Source organism: Eptatretus burgeri, chromosome 7, assembly GCF_056783735.1.
Source record: "Eptatretus burgeri isolate ZD-2024b chromosome 7, Ebu_testis_v1, whole genome shotgun sequence".
In the NCBI taxonomy this organism is placed as follows: Eukaryota; Metazoa; Chordata; class Myxini; order Myxiniformes; family Myxinidae; genus Eptatretus; species Eptatretus burgeri.
The window spans coordinates 24,412,522-24,432,116 of NC_140967.1; the positions used below are offsets into that span (position 1 = coordinate 24,412,522).

General features: G+C 44.1%; 1 protein-coding gene across 2 annotated transcripts in view; it reads right to left on the reverse strand.

The window, feature by feature from the left end:
• Positions 1 to 19,595, reverse strand: part of LOC147022834 (ryanodine receptor 2-like) — a 717,656-nt gene that overhangs the window by 171,049 nt on the left and 527,012 nt on the right. For both annotated transcript variants that reach the window (XM_085887705.1, XM_085887704.1), the window contains exon 75: positions 10,345 to 10,457. In XM_085887705.1, coding sequence (XP_085743831.1) covers positions 10,345 to 10,457 — 113 coding nt within the window. The remainder of the gene's footprint in view (positions 1 to 10,344; positions 10,458 to 19,595) is intronic.

A 19,595-nucleotide genomic window follows, 5' to 3' on the forward strand; every position in this document is an offset into this window, starting at 1 on the left:
AAGGATAAAAGTTCAAAAAAGGAGATTCTTAATTTGCAAACAAATACCGCTAATATTATTGAGGCTGAGCGATGTCATTTTTTAATGAAAAACATGCTTTATCAAGCAGTTTAGCAAAGGAAGATGCTTTCGGAGCTCCAGCACGACTGCAAGTCAAATGTTTGGCTGTTAGGGTTAGTTTCAGAAACTTGCTACAAGGACATCTTTAGTTTTGTGAAACTTGATAAAGCCACTCAGTCATTGCTAAGCTTACACTCTGCTGATGGTTTTATTATTGAGAATAATTCTCAAATGAATGTTTTTTTTATCAGTGATAATGACTTACACCACAGAAGGTGGATGGAGGTTATATTTTCACCCATGTCTGTTTGTTTGTTTGTTTGTTTTCTGTCTGTGAGGAGGATATCTCAAAATATTATGGACGGATTCAGACAAAATTTGGTGGAAAGGTTAGGTGTGTGAGAGGGACGAATTGATTCAATTTTGGTGAAGATTCGGATTCAGATCTGGATGCTAGAATTTTTTTAAGTGATTCTTCACCATTGAGAGATAGGGCTAAACCGATATATAGTACGATTTCTCAAAAAGGTTGTGGACGGATTTGGATGAAACTTGGTGGACAGGTTGGGTGTGTGGCCACAACAAAATGATTAGATTTTGGTGAAGGTCCGAATCCGGATCCGACTCCTCGAATTTTTTTAAGTGATTCTTCACCATTGAGAGATATGGCTAAAAAACGATATATAGCCGATATCTCAAAATATTGTGGAAGGATTTGGATGAAACTTGGTGGACATGAGTGTGTGACAAGGAAGGATTGATTCAATTTTGGTGAAGATCCAGATCTGGATCTGATAATTTTTTTAAGTGATTCCTCACCATTGAGAGATAGGCTTAAACCGATATATAGTACGATATCTCAAAAACGTTGTGGACGGATTCGGATGAAACTTGGTGGACAGGTTTTGTGTGTGACCATGACGAATTGATTCGATTTTGGTGAAGATCCAAACCCAGATCCGACTACTATAATTTTTTAAATGATTCTTCACCATTGAGATGGAGCTCAAAAACAATATATAGCATGATATTTTAAAAATGTATTGGGCCAGATATATTCTTGTGAATCAGGCATTGCGTGGTGGAGGTATACGCTCTACTGATTGCCCTTCCAGTTTTAAGAATGTCTTCTCTGGTTAAAACAATGATGTTCCTACAATTTATGATTTTATCCCAAACTTACCTCATTTAGATGAATTACAACAGCACTCTTTAGATGTGGCATTGTCTCTTGATCAACTTGAAGTATCTCATAATCATCTTGGGAATCATAAAGTGCCAGGTATTGATGGTTTGACTGTGGAATTCTTAAAAGCATTCTGAGATTTGCTGACACCTGTTTTATTAAATGATTTAAAGTTTTGTGTACAGAAAGGTGGATTACTTATAAGTTATATCATAATGAGTATTCCAGTCTCAATCAGCCTTATCAGATCCAATCAAATTTGGAAGGAAAACAAAACATGGCCACCTAATTGCAAACAGAATGACAAACCCCCAAAACCAAAGTTAGTCAACACTTCCTGCAAATGCCAAAAAGGTAGATGCAAAAGGTGTTGCCCTTGCAGAGTGGCAACAGTTAAATGTACCGTTGCTTGCTTGTGTTATGGTGATCCACAAAAGTGTGATCTTCATCAGATGTTGAATACTCAATTCCATGAAACAAGAAATGGCTTTTAGTATGATAACAAACAGATCAGTGAGATAGTCGAGACTTCCTTGCTATCCAGTGCCTTGTATTATAAGTCCAAGTTGTGCATGCGTGAATTGCCACCTGCTGAAGATCATGTAAAAAGTGCCTCCTAGGAGTTAACATAACGAGCATATTACTTTTGCTGAATATCTTGCTGTCAAAAACTTTGTTCAAGAGTCTGATTAGGTCATGTGAGAATGTTTGTAGTTGTCATTGTAATCTCTTGTTTAGGTTTGGTTGGTTTTCGTGTAAACAGCATCCCGTAGCATTGGAAGTAGTGTGAAATAATAATATAAATAATAATAATAGGAAAGAATGGGTAATATGGTGTTTAAAAAAAAAAATTAATTAATTAAACCTGAAGTGCATCATTAGTGTTTACTGGAAATGGATCTTCATTATAAATAGAGGGGCTGTGTGTTGATTTGTGTGCTGGTGGATTCCTGTGTACATTCTGTGGTGCGCCTGGATGGGTTTGAGGGTGGAGGAGTTGCAGCTGAAACCCGAATCCTATGATGAAACCCGAATATAAGTTCCTCCTGATGACTCAATCTTTGTCTGTTTGGGTTCTTTCTGATACTCCAGTGCTGTATTTGGTCAGTTATTTGATTTACTTTCTTAAGTAATATTTTAGTTATCTTATTGAAGAGGTAGCTAAATATTCACTTTCCTTTAAGATCGATGACTTTTTTTTTTAGCTCTGGTGATGTCATAGATGATTTAATCAAAATAATTGCATAACCAAATTATAGCTCAATGTTAATAACTGATTTGAAATAACTGATTTACTGAATACATTATGAAGCCAGATAAAGTTAGAATCTATGCTGTTACACCATAAAATGAGAAGAAATGAAGGATATCTGTGTTTTGAGGAATTTCCCAATTTTGGTCATTTTTCTAAATTTTCCCTTTTGGTTGAAAGTTGTTTAAATAACTACTGTGTGCCTTTGTAAACTATCTTGATATCAAACGTTGTCTATATGTCTTCTTATATAAATAGTATCTTTGATATTCCAACTTAATTGGTACGTCTGAAATGGAGCAATTTATTGACGAGATACATTGATTTTTCACTTCCCTTCCAAATCGGTGACCTTTTGACCTCAAGTGACATCAATAATGTAATCAAACTAATCTTCGACCAAATTGTAGATTGGGACAAGATGTTTCTATTGATGTCTCACACGTATGTTTTCTTGAAAGCTGACCCCATGTAAATCCCAAATGTATTTCCCATCCCCTAATTTTTTGGACAAAATTGTTGCATGCAAAAGTTCAAAGTTTGGGCCATAATTTGAGTTTGTAAGAGCTTATGCTGAGCACATAACATAGATTTTATGAGGAATAGATATATTTCCCGAAAAATACATTCAAACAAAGTATAGCATCCAATCCCACCTCCATCAGGATTTTAGGGCCTTGGCTCCCCCCACTGGTATGTTTTCTCCATGAAAGATTAGAATCCAGTAGAGACATTTCAAACCGATATATAGTACGATATCTCAAAAACGTTGTGGACGGATTCGGATGAAACTTGGTGGACAGGTTTTGTGTGTTAAGTCAGGTCAGGTTCGATCTGTGACCTGCTACAGGTACCATGTAAACCTGTACTAACCTGTTCCATGGTCGGGTTGTCGGCGACTAAACCGTCTCCCCCACCAGGTTTTCTGGTGAGGAGGGTGTTTGGATATGGACACCCAGCAGGATTAAAAACAAAACCTGTCAAAGGGCGGAGGAGCTCCTTGTGAGCCAACGGCGATCCATATCTAGTGCCCAACTGTGTCTGCGGACGTCCTCCTGCAGTTGGGTCACTTCTTATTAGGAGGTTGGTGGCAGGATTTGCACTCCGGCCACCGTAAAACCCTTCATTCCGCAAAAGGCAAAAACGCAAAAAAATCTGAAAACCCACTCCGTGGGAGTACCTCCTGTGCAGCTTCCCTTCGCAGCGCAGCTCACCGGATGACGGGATTGGGACAAAGCCTTCGGGACCCCCAATCTTTGATAGGAGGGAAACCACGGGGTAACATCCCTGGGTCAGATTGCGGGAGAGTGTGTCGGAGTGGTGCTGAGGTGTCGTCCACCAGACGGCGGTCTCCTTGGGTTAACCTGAGGCGGTCCCTTCGGGTGGGTGCCTGGAATGTCCTATCCCTAAGAGAGGATGATCACCTGTCTACGTTATCATCTGAGCTCAAGCGTTTGGACATCGGGATTGCAGCTCTCTCTGAGGTTCGGAGACCGGATTGCGGCGAGATAATGGTGGGTGGTTACACCTACTATTGGTCTGGTCGCTCTGATGGTTACCATACCCAAGGAGTTGCTGTAGCTGTGTCCAATAAGCTGACCCCAATGATAATTGAGGTAACACCGGTCAACGAGCGTATTATGAGATTAAGGATTCGTCACTCCTTAGGTGTCATTTCCCTGGTCTCTGTTTATGCTCCGACTGAGGCGAGTGATCTCACCGTGAAGGACGCATTCTACGCCACACTCGAGTCTGTGGTTGATCAGTGCCCCAGACGAGATACACTTCGTCTTGGGGGATTTCAATGCATCGACTGGAACTGATAGGGACGGTTATGAGGTGTGTGTTGGTCCCCATGGGTCAGGAACTATGAACCAGAATAGCACTAAGTTCCTTGACTTTGCAAGAAGTCATGGACTTAGGGTGGCTGGTTCATGGTTTCAGCGCCCACAAGCTCATCGCTGGACTTGGTATTCCAACGCTGGCGGTGTGGCAAAGGAGATTGACCATGTCCTCATTGATGGTCGTTGGAGGATGATCCAGAACTGCAGGGTCTACCGGAGTGCTCAGTTCCTCAATACTGACCACAGGCTTGTTGTAGCAACTCTAAAGCTGCACCTTAAATCCTGGAGAATGGTACCATCCCAGCCGAGGCTGGATGTTGCCAAGCTCAGGGATGAGAGAGTAGCTGAGGAGTTTGCGAACAGGCTGAGTGGACACTTGGGGGGTCTGGGTGCTTTGGGGTCCTGAAGAGTTGTGGAGCGCCTTCAAGACCACCGTCCTGATGTTGCCGGTGGATGCCTTGGAGCTCACCGCAGGGCAAAGAAGAATTTTGTCTCTCAAGGGACACTGGATACCATTGACCAGAGTCGCAGGGCCAGGCTGAATGGCAGAGCTGAGCTGTTCAGGGAGCTGAGGCGTAAAACTGTACGTGCACTGAGGGTGGACAAGGAGGCCCATGTGCGAGGAATCTGTGAGGGGGTAGAGCATCACCTGTGGACAGGTGATTCTCGTCCCGCTTACAGGGGAATTCGCGCATTACGTTCATCCAAGCCCATCCCTCGGAGCACTGCAGTTTGAGCAGAGAGTGGTAGGCTCTTGACAGACGAGTCTGAAGTGAAGGCCCGCTGGGCCGGTTACTTTGAGCGGTTGTACCAGGCTGATCCCCCAGCTGTCGAGTTGGACGTCAAGGGTGTTACAATCCCTGTTGCTGACCCTCGAATCAACTGTGGTCCACCTTCGCTTGTGGAAACACGGGCTGCGGTGAACCAGTTGAAACGGGGCAAAGCTCCAGGGATTTGTGGCATCCATGCCGAACTTCTCAAGGCTGGTGGAAATGCTGCACTCGTGTCATTGCATGCAGTTTTGTGCTCTGCCTGGAACACAGGCATCATCCCAACTGACTGGAAGAGGGGCCTTGTTGTCCCTCTCTGGAAAGGGAAGGGTGATCACCAAGACTGCAACAACTACCGAGGGGTGACGCTGCTCTCAGTGCCGGGCAAGGTCTTTGCTCGGATAATTCTCAATAGGGTTCGCCACCATCTGCTTGAGCACCAGCGTCCAGAGCAGTCAGGCTTTACACCAAAGAGGTCAAGGATTGACCGTATCCTTGCACTTCGTGTCCTCACCGAACGCAGACGAGAGTTTCGGCAGGGGCTGCTTGCAGCCTATGTTGATCTCTCTAAAGCGTTTGATTCAGTGAATCGGGATGTCCTCTGGAGGATTCTAGGTCTTCGTGGGGTGCCACCAAAACTGATCGATCTGATGTCTGAACTCTACTCTGGTACTGAGAGTGCTGTGAAGTGTGGTGGTACCATCTCTGACTTATTTCCAGTTGTTACTGGAGTTCGTCAGGGATGTGTACTTGACCCCACACTTTTCAGCACTTGTATGGACTGGATTCTAGGGAGGATGTCGGAGAGATCAAGTTGCGGTGCGTCATTTGGGAATGTCAAGATCTCGGACCTTGACTTTGCAGATGATGCAGTCATCTTTGCGGAGACTTTAGACATCCTCTTGGGGGCCCTCGAGGTGCTGAATGAGGAGTCGGAGCCGTTGGGATTACGGGTTTCTTGGGTCAAAACTAAGATCCAGGCTTTCGGTGACATCTTGGATGCTGCTGTCCTGTCTGTGTCTGTTTGTGGTGAGGATGTTGAGGTCGTGGAGAGATTCACTTACCTTGGCAGTGATATTCATGTCTCTGCTGGCTGCGAGTCAGCGGTCAATAGACGTCTGGGTCGGGCCTGGGGAGTCATGGATTCACTGGATCATGGGGTGTGGCGCTGCCGGTACCTGTGCGGGAGGACGAAAGTCCGAGTCTTCAGGTCCTTGGTACTTCCAGTCTTGCTCTATGGGTGCGAGACTTGGACTCTGACCAAGGATCTGAGACGGAGACTTAATTCCTTTGGTACCAGGTCTCTTCGGAGAATCCTTGGCTATCGCTGGTCGGATTTTGTGTCCAACGAGCGGTTGCTGAGAGAGACACGGATGAGATTTGTTACCTGCATAGTCCGTGAGCGTCAGTTGCGGCTGTATGGACATGTGGCTCGTTTTCCTGACTCTGATCCTGCTCACCAGATTCTCTCAGCGAGGGAGTCTCATGAGTGGAGGAGGGCAGTGGGTCGACCACGTGCCTCATGGTTGCAACAGGTTGACCATCATCTCAAGGGATGGGCCTGGCATCTGCCTGGGGGATGGCCAGACGGAGGCCCCTGGAGTACCGGCGGAAAGTGGACGCAGCGACGTGCTGTTCTGGCACATGCTCCCATACCTGACCTGACCTGACATTTCAAATGACCTCGCTTATATTATGGGTGTTAATGTTTTATGCATGGGTGAAACTCTTCCGTATCTGTACGGCAATTCTTATTTTCATAATTACCCACACGGAGGTTTCTGTATTTTTGTCATCAGATAAACATGCCATGATTATAGGGAATTGAGGTGCTATTTCTGGGAAAATGGCATGCACATATATTCTGGCTACTAATATGGCTGGGGATGGAGGATCGCTTGAGGATGGGTGCCCTGCGTTGCGCCACACTGATGGAGGGTACAAATCAGCCTGGCTGATATGGTGGCACCCAACCCTAATTGTCAGGTCAGGCCAGATCAGATCTGTGACATGCTGCAGATATCATGTAAAATTCATACTAACCAGTTCATGGTCAAGTGTCGGCGATTAAACCAGCTCCCACCACCAAGTCCCCCTGGTGTGGAGGGTGTATGGACATGGACACCCAGTAGGATTAAATACAAAACTTGCCAAAGAGCAGAGGAGCTCCTTGTGAGCCAACGGCCATCCATATCTGGTACCCAACTGCATCTGCGGACATCCTACTGCAGTGTGGTTGCCTTTTTCTAAGAGGTTGGTTGCAGGAATTGCACTCCAGCCATCACAATACACTTCGCTCCACAAAAAAAAAAAACACACTGTAGTGTGGCTCTGGGTGGTGCTGAGGTGTTCCCCACCAGAAGGCGGTCTCCTTGGGTTAACCTGAGGCAGTCCCTTCGAGTGGGTACCTGGAAAGTTCTATCCCTAAGAGATGGGGATGGGCCAGGCATCATCCTGGGGGATGGCCAGATGGAGGCCCTTGATGTACTGGTGGAAAGTGGACACAGCGACGTACTGTGGTGCATGCTCCTATTGTATGTATTTGTATGTATGTATGTATGTATATGTAATGTTTCCTCAAGAATGGTGAGATACACAGTATAAAGTGTTCTTGGTGCACGTGTATCTGCCAAAAAACCTTTGCTGATGAGGGGCAACTAATCACAAAGGCTGAACTTGGTGGGAAAATTAAACAGTAGAAGGATCAAACCTAGAAGAAGGTACTCTTTAAAGATGAGACCAAGTTTGAGCTGTTTGGCAAAAATGAACAGCAGTTTGTTTGAAGGTGGACCAGGAAGCAGTATAATAGTCAGTGTACAACAGCTACTGTGAAGCATTGGGGTGGATCAATACAAGTGTGAGGCTGCATCTAAGCCAAGATCAGTGTCAGAGATTTATTTAAAATTGAAGGTATTCTGCCAGCTGGTGCAGGCAAGTTCTGATCCATCATACCATTTACTCAGGAATGTCTCATTGGGCAGCAATTATTATTCCAACATGACATTGACCCCACACCGAGAGACAATATGGTGAAAAACTATCCAGAACATCACAAGACTGAAGGAACACTCACAAAGATGCCTTGGCCTACACAAAGTCTTGATATGAGCACCATTGAGGCTAAATGGGACCATACAGCTACTGGGAAAGTCAAACAATAATCAAACACCTTGAATGAATTGTGGAAAGTGCTACAAGATATTTGGAACAACATTCCACAGTCATAGATTGATAAATTGAGTTGAGGCATGAAAACAAGGTCTCATGTCTATATAAAAAAATGGTCCATAAACCAAGTACTAATGCAGTGTGTGACGCATTCATTGTGTTTTTGTTTATTTTCTGTAATAATACATTGTGTATTTACAGTACATCTCAGTTGTAATTACTCATCATTTATGTATATGCTGTGTGTGTTTCCTTAATTGTTTCTAATATTGCATGTGTATTTATAGATATCAACATCATATGGGCAAACCAGCTCAGTTACAGTCTGTGAAAAATATAGAACCACCCACTGCCTAATGCAATAGCAGCTGCTACACTGCTAACAGCAGCAACATTCGCCCTCGATGGCTTTAGAAGCATTTGTTGGCAGGATAGTCAGCTCATCACTTGGGTAAAGGAACCACAATCCATGTACACATTCTTTTGTCAGCCTAATACATGAGCATGAGCACAAAGGCTCATGGTGAGTGCACATGTACACCATTTTGGGATGGTCCTCGCACTCACGAGGGCCATACCGAAAGTTATGAGCACGTCTATTGTACAGTAAAACAAAAGGTACGTGTAAGAAAACTGATATTGTCAATAGTAACTGGACATACCACATTACATTTCTACAAAATCTCCAAAATGATCCATACATTTCTGCCAGCGCTGCACAAGCTTAAAAATCCCATTGTCCGTCCAATACTTCGCAACCAGCTATGCATAGCTATCGGGACTGCCTCGTCGCTTTCATAGTGCTGGCCTCTCATGTAATATGTCAAAGGCCCGAAGAGATGAACAGGAGGCCAAGTCCGGACTGTATGGGTGGTAGGGGAGCATTTCCCATCCATTCTTTGAGATATCCTCCAATGTCAGACATACAGTGTGAGGTCTCATGTTGTCATGTCGAAAGGTGACAGCTTTTTTCATTGGGTGCTTTTCCCAAAGTGCACATTTCAGTTTCATTAGTGTCTGAATGGAGCAAGCCACATTGATGGTTTCCCCTTTGGACAGGAAATCAACCAGTATGCCTCCCTCGGTATCCCAGAAGAGGGTTCCCATAAATTTGCTGGCATAGGGTACTCTTTTGGCCTTATTCGTTTTTGGAGATGTGGAGTGATGCCATTCCATGCTTTGCTGCTTGGTTTCTGGGTTGAAATGGTGCAACCAGCTTTCATCACCAGTTACAATATGGAACAGGAAGTCATCGTCCTCGGCAGCATGTCATTGAAATCAGGGTTTTTTTTGTCACAATGGATTGTGGGAACACTAGTGGTGTGCATGCACTGAACCTGTGCTTATATTGGCATGGATAGATGGATGGATGTTGCTAATAGCTCATGTTCTACTACATTCAGCACAAACGTGTGGTGCCCATGACTTTTGGTGCAGCCCTTATATCCGAGGGCCAGAATACATAGTCATTCCATAAACATTGGGGACCAGTGGCTATCATATAATGACGACACCTTTTTTTTTTTTTTAGTAAAAAGGTTAAGAAAACCAAAAGTTAAACATAATAACAAAGGTAGGGATGTGCATTTTAGCTCCACGTCGAAAGTACACAGGTCCAACAAAGCTTGTCCAACTCACGCACTACGTACTTCAGTCCGAAGGCTGAAGCACATAGTCAACCAAACACATGCATACTAACCCAAAGGGTCAGAATGCATGGCCATACAATAACTGGGGTCCACCGGCCATCATTAGCATGGAGCAGATTCCCCACAAGAAATAAATTGGAACACCATCCCGTGAGGGCGTATATTCAACTAGCACTTCTTAACTGGAATGGTCTGCATAGACTAAGTGCTGCACTAATCTGTGCACCACTTCTTATTTTGCCAATTATTTCTGAGGTTAGGTTAATATGAAAGTACACACCACGATGAATAATGAACAATTAATGATAGAATTCATTAAAACATAAAATTGTATGAAAATATTTTACATTCTCACGTGGAGCAATAAAATAGCTGCAGAATCAAATAGAATAAAATCTCAAAAACATGGCCATACCGTGGTAGATTGTAGAGGGGTGCCATGCGAAAGCAGGCCACTACGGCACGCCGGCGCTGCTTGGATAACAGTTTGTGCCAAACTGCCTTCCTGGACCTGTGGGCATGCTCCACCTGCAGCATAAAGTGACACCAATGTGGCAATTAGCTTATCAATACCTGGTTCAGAATAATCTACATCTATTGGAAGATGCTTTTCCCAAATATGCAACTTTCAAAATGACGATGTATGAATGCCAATGAGGCCTTTCACGCATGCGTTGTGCGTGTGTTTTCAGTGACCAGTTTCTGCTCGTCCGGGTACTTTTAACCTACTGTTATTGGGGCGAAATCTGTGAATGAAGTCAACTTTTGAACATAATTATCAGCATTTAAATGAAAGAGTGAAGAGTGGCAATATTTCAAAATGGTTAAACAAAATCTTTGTATTCCTGGATACAAATAGGAAATACAAAAAATATCCATGGATGAGACTGAGAGTTGTTGAGTTAGTCATTTCCTGTTAATGTAAGCAAGCAGCTACAGTGGAAATGTAAAAAAAAACACACACACACACACACACACACACACACACACACACACACACACACACACACACACGGACAGTTCTCCTTTTAGCAATAGATGCAAAAATCTAGTATAGTTTCTCATGTGGCCCCAGAACCAAAAACAAAAGATTAGAACAGCCCTCGCAGCTGCCATAGCTCCCACTGCTCCTACCCCCCCCCCCCCCCCCCGCGGCGTTCACGGCGGTTCTTGGTTCATGAAAAAGGCCGCAAGTGGGGAAACCAAAGTCGAGGAATTGGTACAATGGGGACAAGGGGATAAAGTTATTGATTCACAGTGGTTCCTGGTTCAAAGGGGAGAGTTTTAAATTTTTTTTTAAATATTTTCGATTACAAATGCATGATCGCAGTTTCATTAAAGATGCTTACAAATAAAAAAAAACGACAACACCGGGTACCATTTCCAATATATTGAAGAATGCATTTTAAAGTCCCTTCACCATACTGTACTGTACCGCAAAACGAAAAAACAACAACATCATGTACTATTTCAATTTTTTATGAAACAAACACAGCACAGGTAACTGATGAAGCAAAATGATGAAGATTATGATGACGATAAGGATGAAGATTTTCCGTTCAGGTCCGTCGGGTGGCCAGGAGCATTGTCAAGTAGCAGGAGTGCCTTGAATGAAAGGATCTTTCCTGCCAGGTACCTCTCGACCTGAGGAACGAAACAGGTATGGGTCCAGTCCATAAAAAGTTCAGATGTCACCCATGCCTTCCCGTTTGCCCTCCAGTACATGGGCAGCACATCCTTGTTTTTGTTCTTCAGCATATGTGGGTTCAGGGAACGTTGGAGAAACATGGGCTTTACCATGAAGTCTCCTTCGGTGTTTACGCAGAGGAAAAGGAATATCCGGTCCTTTCGCGAGTTCTGCAGGGAATGCCCTGGCCGCATCATGGTCCGTCGAAGCACGCTCCCCGATGAGCTTGACATGTGTATTGTGGGTAACTGCGGGAGGGTGAATAGTCTACACATTGTTTGTGGGGGATTTTTATGGGTGATACTGTATTCGGCAGCTGATAATAGATGTGGTGAGCGATGTCATTGTGTAATTAGTCCATATGTAGCTCGCTGCTAATTACACTAATAGATATGCTGAATGTTTGCATCCTGTAACTCACAGGACATGATGTCTTTCCTATCTACAAGTGGAGTTTTTTTAATGTAACAGCTCAGACAGTGCTATTTGCAGCAAGATGGTGATTTACACTAAGATGTGCTGAATGTTTCCATTGTATAATGTCTGTATGTGGTGACCTGGCAATGACTGGATACATCAACGGATGCTGTTTGTGTTTTCATTCTGGAAGTAACTCACGGGGGGATGGCGTGGTGGGGAATGACATGTCACACTGGTGAGACATCCCGTGAAACTATGTTTATGCTGCAAAGCTACAACACAGTACGTACAGCACCATATTTTTAAAGTGCACATGGTGAGATGTCCCGCGAAACTATGTTTATCCCGCGAAGCTACAATACACGTACAGGAAGCGGGTCATGTTCACAGCTCGTGGAAGATGTTTTTTGTGTAATACAGTATTGTACTATACATACACCCAGCTGCTTTGTGCGTGGCTCGTGGAAGATACGTTTTAAAACTGTAATGCTTGGGGATTGTGAAAAATAAAAACATCTCCACAAAAACCACGAATAAGTGGGGCAATTTCCCATGAATGTAGGAGCATGTCACAAATTATCAACCGTGAATACGCGGAACCCACGAATGTTGGCACCGCGAATGTCGGGGTCCGGGTGTATTTGTAATAACTTGTGGTTTGGGCACGTGAGTAATTTGGGAGGCAATCCCATTGGGTCTCCAAGTGTAAATGTCAGAATTAATTGATGGGATATGAGGTTCAGAATTTTGGTGGTCAAACCTTGAGTGTCTTTCGCACCATGCCCCTGTGATGGTATTAAACTATTCTCTCATGATGCCTAATATTCAAGTACCCATATTAATAATCAGCATTTTCCAATCCTGTGTCGAAGTGGCGACCCATCCAGGATTGCGCCCAATAGCCAAGGAGACTGCTTGTGGAATAATATAGCATGATATATTATTCCATGATTTCTAACCATTTTGTCACAATGGATTAGGGTTAGGGTTAGGGTTAGCTGTTATGTGGCCACAATGTGGCCGTGCGGCTGTGCCCCGACTCCGTGATCCTTGGCGGGTTTCGTTGGCACGACGTTTGGAGTGGGGTGGGAACGGGGCCCCCTTTTGCACTATCTCAGCGCGGGGGAAAAGGCGGAGAAGAGCACAAATGCTCTGCACAGAGTATGGTCCCAATGGATGGATTTTCCAATGACCTCAACATGTTTGCATCCCTTCAAATGAAACCATTTGATGTAATAAATAATACAGACCATTTTCTCAAAACTAAGTGATAGTTTATCACTGTATGGATAGGAAATAAATTTTATAACTCCATTTGGACTCGTGAAACGTGTTTGAATTGTTCATCGCCATCATTGGCGGATGGAGGACAGGGCTTTATGATAATCCCACATCTAATAATCCTGCTTGTTTTACAGCTGTCCATGCCCTACTCCGACAGCTCAATTAATAGGGAGTTTCAGTAAGTGAAAGCTGTATCATGTGTTATATATTTATTTTCTGCAGTACATATATCATCGATTAAGGAATGTTTAATGTATTCATATAGGCTATCAAAACAAAGAAATTAAAAAAAAAATGGTTTGCTCCCTTACTGTCATGTGAATATTTGGACATTTTGCCTGATTAAATTATATAATTCAGTGAACCTCTGATGGCCCTTCTGTGGATATTTCTGCTCATGCCGAATCTCAGTAGGATTAACTTTGTGATTATGTAATTTAACCTGTCTGTGCACAAAGTCTTCGAGTTCTAAGCTTTGGATTATGGAGCCAACTTTGAACGTGCATCAAACTTGTTCTTTAAGCCCTTCATTCACCTGACTTGGAGCCGAGATCAAACTTGTGTTTTCATTGTCACCTGGGTCTGCACAGAACCTGCAATTAGTATTTGCTTTGTCTGATTACGACTGCCCTCCCCAAATGCTTGTATCCTGTACAGTTTATAATGTGTCTCACGAAATTTAATCCTAACATCAGTTTTTTATTACCCATACTTCTACGTTCTAGATGTAAACAATCTTGTTACGTGTTCAACAAACTTCAATGTACAAAAACACACAACTTTTTATTAACTCCATCCAATATGAAGCCATATGTGCAAGTATATCTCTTCAAGAATACCTTGTTTTTTAAAGACAATAAATATAGTTTGTAAAGAGTTCACCGTTGTGTAATACTTTTTGATGACACCACTGGACTTATTCTGAAACGGGGACTTATGGATTTGGTCTCGATTTTTGTGCTTGTGCATGCCTGCATGTGTGTCCGCAACCATACGTCGGACATCTATGGAGCGATTTTATTCGTACTTGGCACAAAGATAACACATGATGGTATACATATGGCACATCATTTATTTATTTTCGACATCAGATCCAAGATGGCCGATTGGCCGGCATTTTATTTGTAAAAAAAAAAAACTTATTGTCAAACACATCCTCAACCATTTCTTGGACATGCATTTACCGATCTTGTTCAAACTTAGCAGACAGATAAGGAATGATGGCTTACATATGCGAGTCATTTTTTTAGAGATCACATCCAAGATGGCTGACTGGTGGCCATTTTAGTTGTAAAAAACCTTTTGTTGAACACGTCCTCAACCATTTCTCGAACATGCATTTACCGATGTTGTTCAAACTTGGCAAACAGATTGGGAATGATGGCTTACATATGCGAATCATTTTTTTTCAACATCAAATCCAAGATGGCCAACTGGTGGCCATTTTGTTACTTAAATGTGTCCCCAACCATTTCTCAGACATGCATGGACCGATTTTGTTCAAACTTGGCATAAGCACAGTACATGATGGCGTACACATTCCCCTCACCTTATTTTGCAAACTGATCAAAGATGGCCGACTGGTTGACTGGCAGCCATTTTAGTTGTACATAAATATTTGGTAAGCCCTTTAACTCAATTCAGTAAAATTACTAAAACAACGGGGCTATGACATTTTATGTCTTTTTTACTTGTCTTTTATTACCTCCGGCACCAAAGGTGGATGGAGGTTATATTTTCACCCCTGTCTGTTTGTGAACAAAATATCTCAAAACGTTGTGGATGGTTTTTGACTAAATTTGGTGGAGAGCTTGGGGATGTGACACCGCCAAAATGATTACATTTTTGGGGAAAACTGGATCCGGACCCGGCTACTAGAATTTTTCAAGTGATTTTTCACCACTGAGAGATTGGGCCAAAAATGACATATAGCAAGATATCTCAAAAAGTTGTGGATGGAATCGGATGAAACTTGGTGGATGAGTTGGTTAGGTGACAAGAAAAAGCTGATAAATTTTAGTTCAGGTTCCAATCCAGATCTGTCCTATCAGTGAGATACAAAACGTAATCTAATCAGCCTGGCAGAGGTATGCACCCTTCCGAGTGCCCTTCTAGTTTACATAGAAATAACAAACATAGACATTTTAAATAACATGCTGTTAAAAATGTTACACATGCAGGCAGCTGTCATCCCTTTCTTAACTGCTTCCAACCTCCTAGTCCCCCTCCTATTAACACCCCTACCCACCCCCTCATCTTTCACTCCATATTCATTCAATCAATTCCAACCACATTCTCCCTTGTCCTCACCACCACACTTCCACCCATCTCACATCCTCCATCGCCATCTCCCATCGACCTCACCCCCTCTCTCCATCATGCACACTCAAACCTCCAACCTCTACCCATGTCCCCCAACCCCTCTCATTTTGTCGACTTTTAACAGCAAAAGGCTTTGCATTAACCTTCCATATCTCTCCAGCGAGGATCTCACCTCTGCATCTCCTGATATTGTATGTCTAAAATATACTTTTCTCACGCAGGCTGTTTCTTATTCATTTATCCCCTTCTGTGGTTACTCCTTCCCACACTTTTACTTACCCAGCTCTTGTCCTGGTGGTGGTATTGCTGTATTACTCAATAGCTCTTTTTTGCACAGTTCCTGCTCCTCCATAGCCCCTCTTGGTCTCATCGAGTAATTCTCGCTTTGTATCAATATCTGCAGCAAGTTCTTGTTTCTGTGTGTGGTCTCTGGCCTCTCTCACCACCCCCCACTCCTCCCCCAATATCACCCCCACCCTCCAACTATTCCATGCATGAAGGTCTTTTATTAAAGGTTGAGACTCATGGAAGAGCTAGAACGCATAATGGACTAGAACATAGACGAAGAAGAACATAGTGGAAAAGAAGAAACACAACAACAACGAGTTTAAGGGATGCAATGGAGGAAGAATGGGCTTGTGGAAGAATGAGATCAAAGGGAAGGGGAGGACACATGGGGTAAACAAAGTGGAAGTTCAAATACAGTAAGAAAAAAGTAAAACTTGGGATGAAACAGAAATGGAACAAAATGAAAAAGAGGGTGAAAGGAGGGATAAAACACAATAACCTGAAAAGAAAGGGGTGGGTTTTGGGAGGGCAAATGAGGGAAGAAAGGATGATAAGTATGGATTAAGGGTGACTGAAATGGTGGTGAACAGGCATCTTGAAGCTCTGGAGGGATGAATAGGATTGAACAAAGTGAAGAAGTCAGTTGTACAGCTGGGAGAAAAGAGGAACAAATGAGTAGAGGTAAGCAGTGAGCCTGCATTTTGAGAGTTTCACCAGTCAGTTTCACCAGTTTCACAACTTGCTCTCCCTCATGCACAGATTTATCCCCTCTCGTGTTCAGTTGTCTTACCCTTCCTCCCGCCCTTGGTTTACTGAAGCTTGTGGCGAGGCAGTTGTCCTGAAACAACTTGCCTTTGCCTCATGGAAAGCAAACCCAACTGAGGGCAATCTCAGTTCTTTCCACAAAGCTCGGAACAAGTGTGTATCTACCCTCAGGAGAGCCAGAAAACAACATCTTTCTCATCTCAAGTCTGAACTCTCAAACCTCTCTCCCTCCTCAAAATCCTGGTGGTGTTTAATCAAATCTGTTTCTGGTGTATGTTCCCCCTCCATCCCCTCCCTTACCTCAAATGGCCGCACTGCTGATTCCACACGTGATAAAGCTGAATGTCTAAACTCGGTGTTTGCAGCTAAATCTTGTGTCCTAAACCCATCACTATCTCTACCCACTTTACCCAGTCGCACCCAACTGTCCCTGGACTCTGTATCCTTTTCTCCTGACAAGGTGGAGAGCTTGCTTTCAAACCTCGAGTCAGATTCTGCAACCGGTCCAGACGGCATCAGCCCACGTGTCCTCAAAGCCTGCTCTTCTGCTCTTGCTCACCCTCTCTCTGTTCTATTCACCCTCTCATTTGCCCAAGGTCATCTGCCATCTGCTTGGAAATCTGCTAACATCACTGCCCTGCATAAAAAAGGTGCAAAAACAGATCCCTATAACTACAGACCAATCAGCCTTCTCCCAATCATCAGCAAGGTGATGGAATCCATCATCGCCTCAGATATGAAATCCTTCCTCTTCTCCAATGGCTTGATTTCCAATCATCAATTTGGTTTCAGACCAGGTCACTCTACCCTGGATATGCTGCTTCTGCTCTCCCATCAATGGATGGAGGTCCTCAATGCCAGACAGGAAATCCGAGCCGTATCCCTGGACATATCACGTGCTTTTGACACAGTCTGGCACCCTGCCCTACTCACCAAACTCTCTTCCCATGGTATTCAAGGCCATCTCCACTCATGGCTCGCAGACTTCCTCTCCTGTCGCAGTCAACGTGTGGCCCTAAATGGAGTTCTTTCATCCCCTCTTCCTGTGCAGGCTGGAGTTCCTCAAGGTAGCGTTCTGGGCCCTGTTCTTTTTCTGGTTTTCATCAATGATCTCTCGGACTCTCTGGAAAATCCTCTATTTCTCTTTGCCGACGACTCCACCCTCTGCCGTACCATCTGTCATCCCTCAGACCGGAAAGCAGCAGCTTCTTCACTCACTGCAGATCTGGATAAAATCACAAACTGGTCCAACACGTGGAACATGTCTTTCAATCCAGACAAATCTCACACTCTCACTATGTCTCTTCGAAAGGACCGTTTACAAAACCCCCCCATCCACTTTCTCAACAATCCTCTGGAAGAAGTATTTTCTTTCAAACTTCTAGGTCTCACTATCTGCCATGACCTTTCCTGGGAAAGTCACATTTCCAACCTCGCCTCAAAAGCCAGTCGCCGACTGGGAATCCTCCGTCGTGCTAAGTCCTTCCTCGGCCCTCTTGAGCTCCTGACCACTTACAAAGCTTTTGTCCGTAGCCTGATGGAGTACTGCTCTCCCCTCTGGGCTGGTGCTCCTGCCTCCCACCTTTCTCGGCTTCACGCTGTCGAAACCAGGGCATTTAAGATCATCGGCATCTCCCGCAATGAAGCTGAGTCTTTGGGCCTCTCACTCAATCACCGCAGGTTGGTCGGTGGTCTTTCTGTCTTCTACCGACTCCTCTCCAGCCTTGCCCCCCTTGCTCTCTCTGCGATTTGTCCCCACCACATTTCCACAGGGCGCTCAAGGTCCGCCAACAACCCCCTTCTGGTAAAACTACCAAAATCACGAATCACTGCTCATCTTCACTCTTTCATTCTTCTTTTTTCCCGCCTTTGGAATAAACTTCCTCACTCTATTCTTTCCCATTCTTCCCTCCAGGCTTTCAAAACAGCTGTTCACCACCACCTCTTATCTTCCCCCATCCAAATCCTCGATCTTTTCTACCCCCGATAATCCACCCAAGCCCACTTCCTTCATTTCTCCTGCTTTCCTTCCTGAAAGTCCCTGAAATGTCCATCTTCCCCGTCCCATCCCCATCCCTCTCCCTTCCACAGTTCACCTAATGTGTCTGTTACCCACTGTTTTGTCCCTTCCACTCCCGACCCTCTTGTCTCATGCCTCCTTGCTGTGAGTTGTGTGTTAGCTCTCATACGAGCCTCGACCAAGGTATACAAAAAAAAAAAAGTCGTGGGTTATTAGCAGATTGTGTGCACCCTGGAGAAACCTGAGGGGGGAGGGGGAAGGGGGTAGGGGACAGAGCACAGAAAGGGCAAAGGATGCAAGACCAAAAAGGAGGTGGGAGAAGACAGAGGGTCCACCGACCTGTCTGTGATGTGAGAGTAGCAAGCCCGCCCAAAGACTCAGCATCATCACAGGAGATCCCAATGATGTTGAGCGCCATGGTTTCCCTGGAAACAAGAATTGTAAGGTGTGAGGAATTGGTTCCAGTCCAAAAGGAAGAGGAGTTCTCCATCGAGCCACAGATGAAGTTGACATGAATGAAGCCTTGTAAGCTAAGAAAAGTTCAGATTTGCCAGTTTGTGGCTTGCTTTCATGGCCAACTTAGATATGCAGTTTACCCAAGAAAAATCATGGCTGATGCTGAAATCCAAACGTTTGAATGACTGAACTTCAAAAGGTTTGTAAAGGAAATAGATGGGAGGGTTCACCAGATGGTCCATTTTGAGTGATAGAGTGAGAGTATGAGATTTCTCAGGGTTGAAAGACATATTCCAAGTGTTTGACCAGCTCATGATTGGATAAAAGGTTTGCGGAGAGGGAAGAGGCTACTGCCTACCTTTCTGGAGGATGAGGGGTGTCATGGCAGAGAGTTGAATCATCAGCAATGAGATAAAGATGCCTT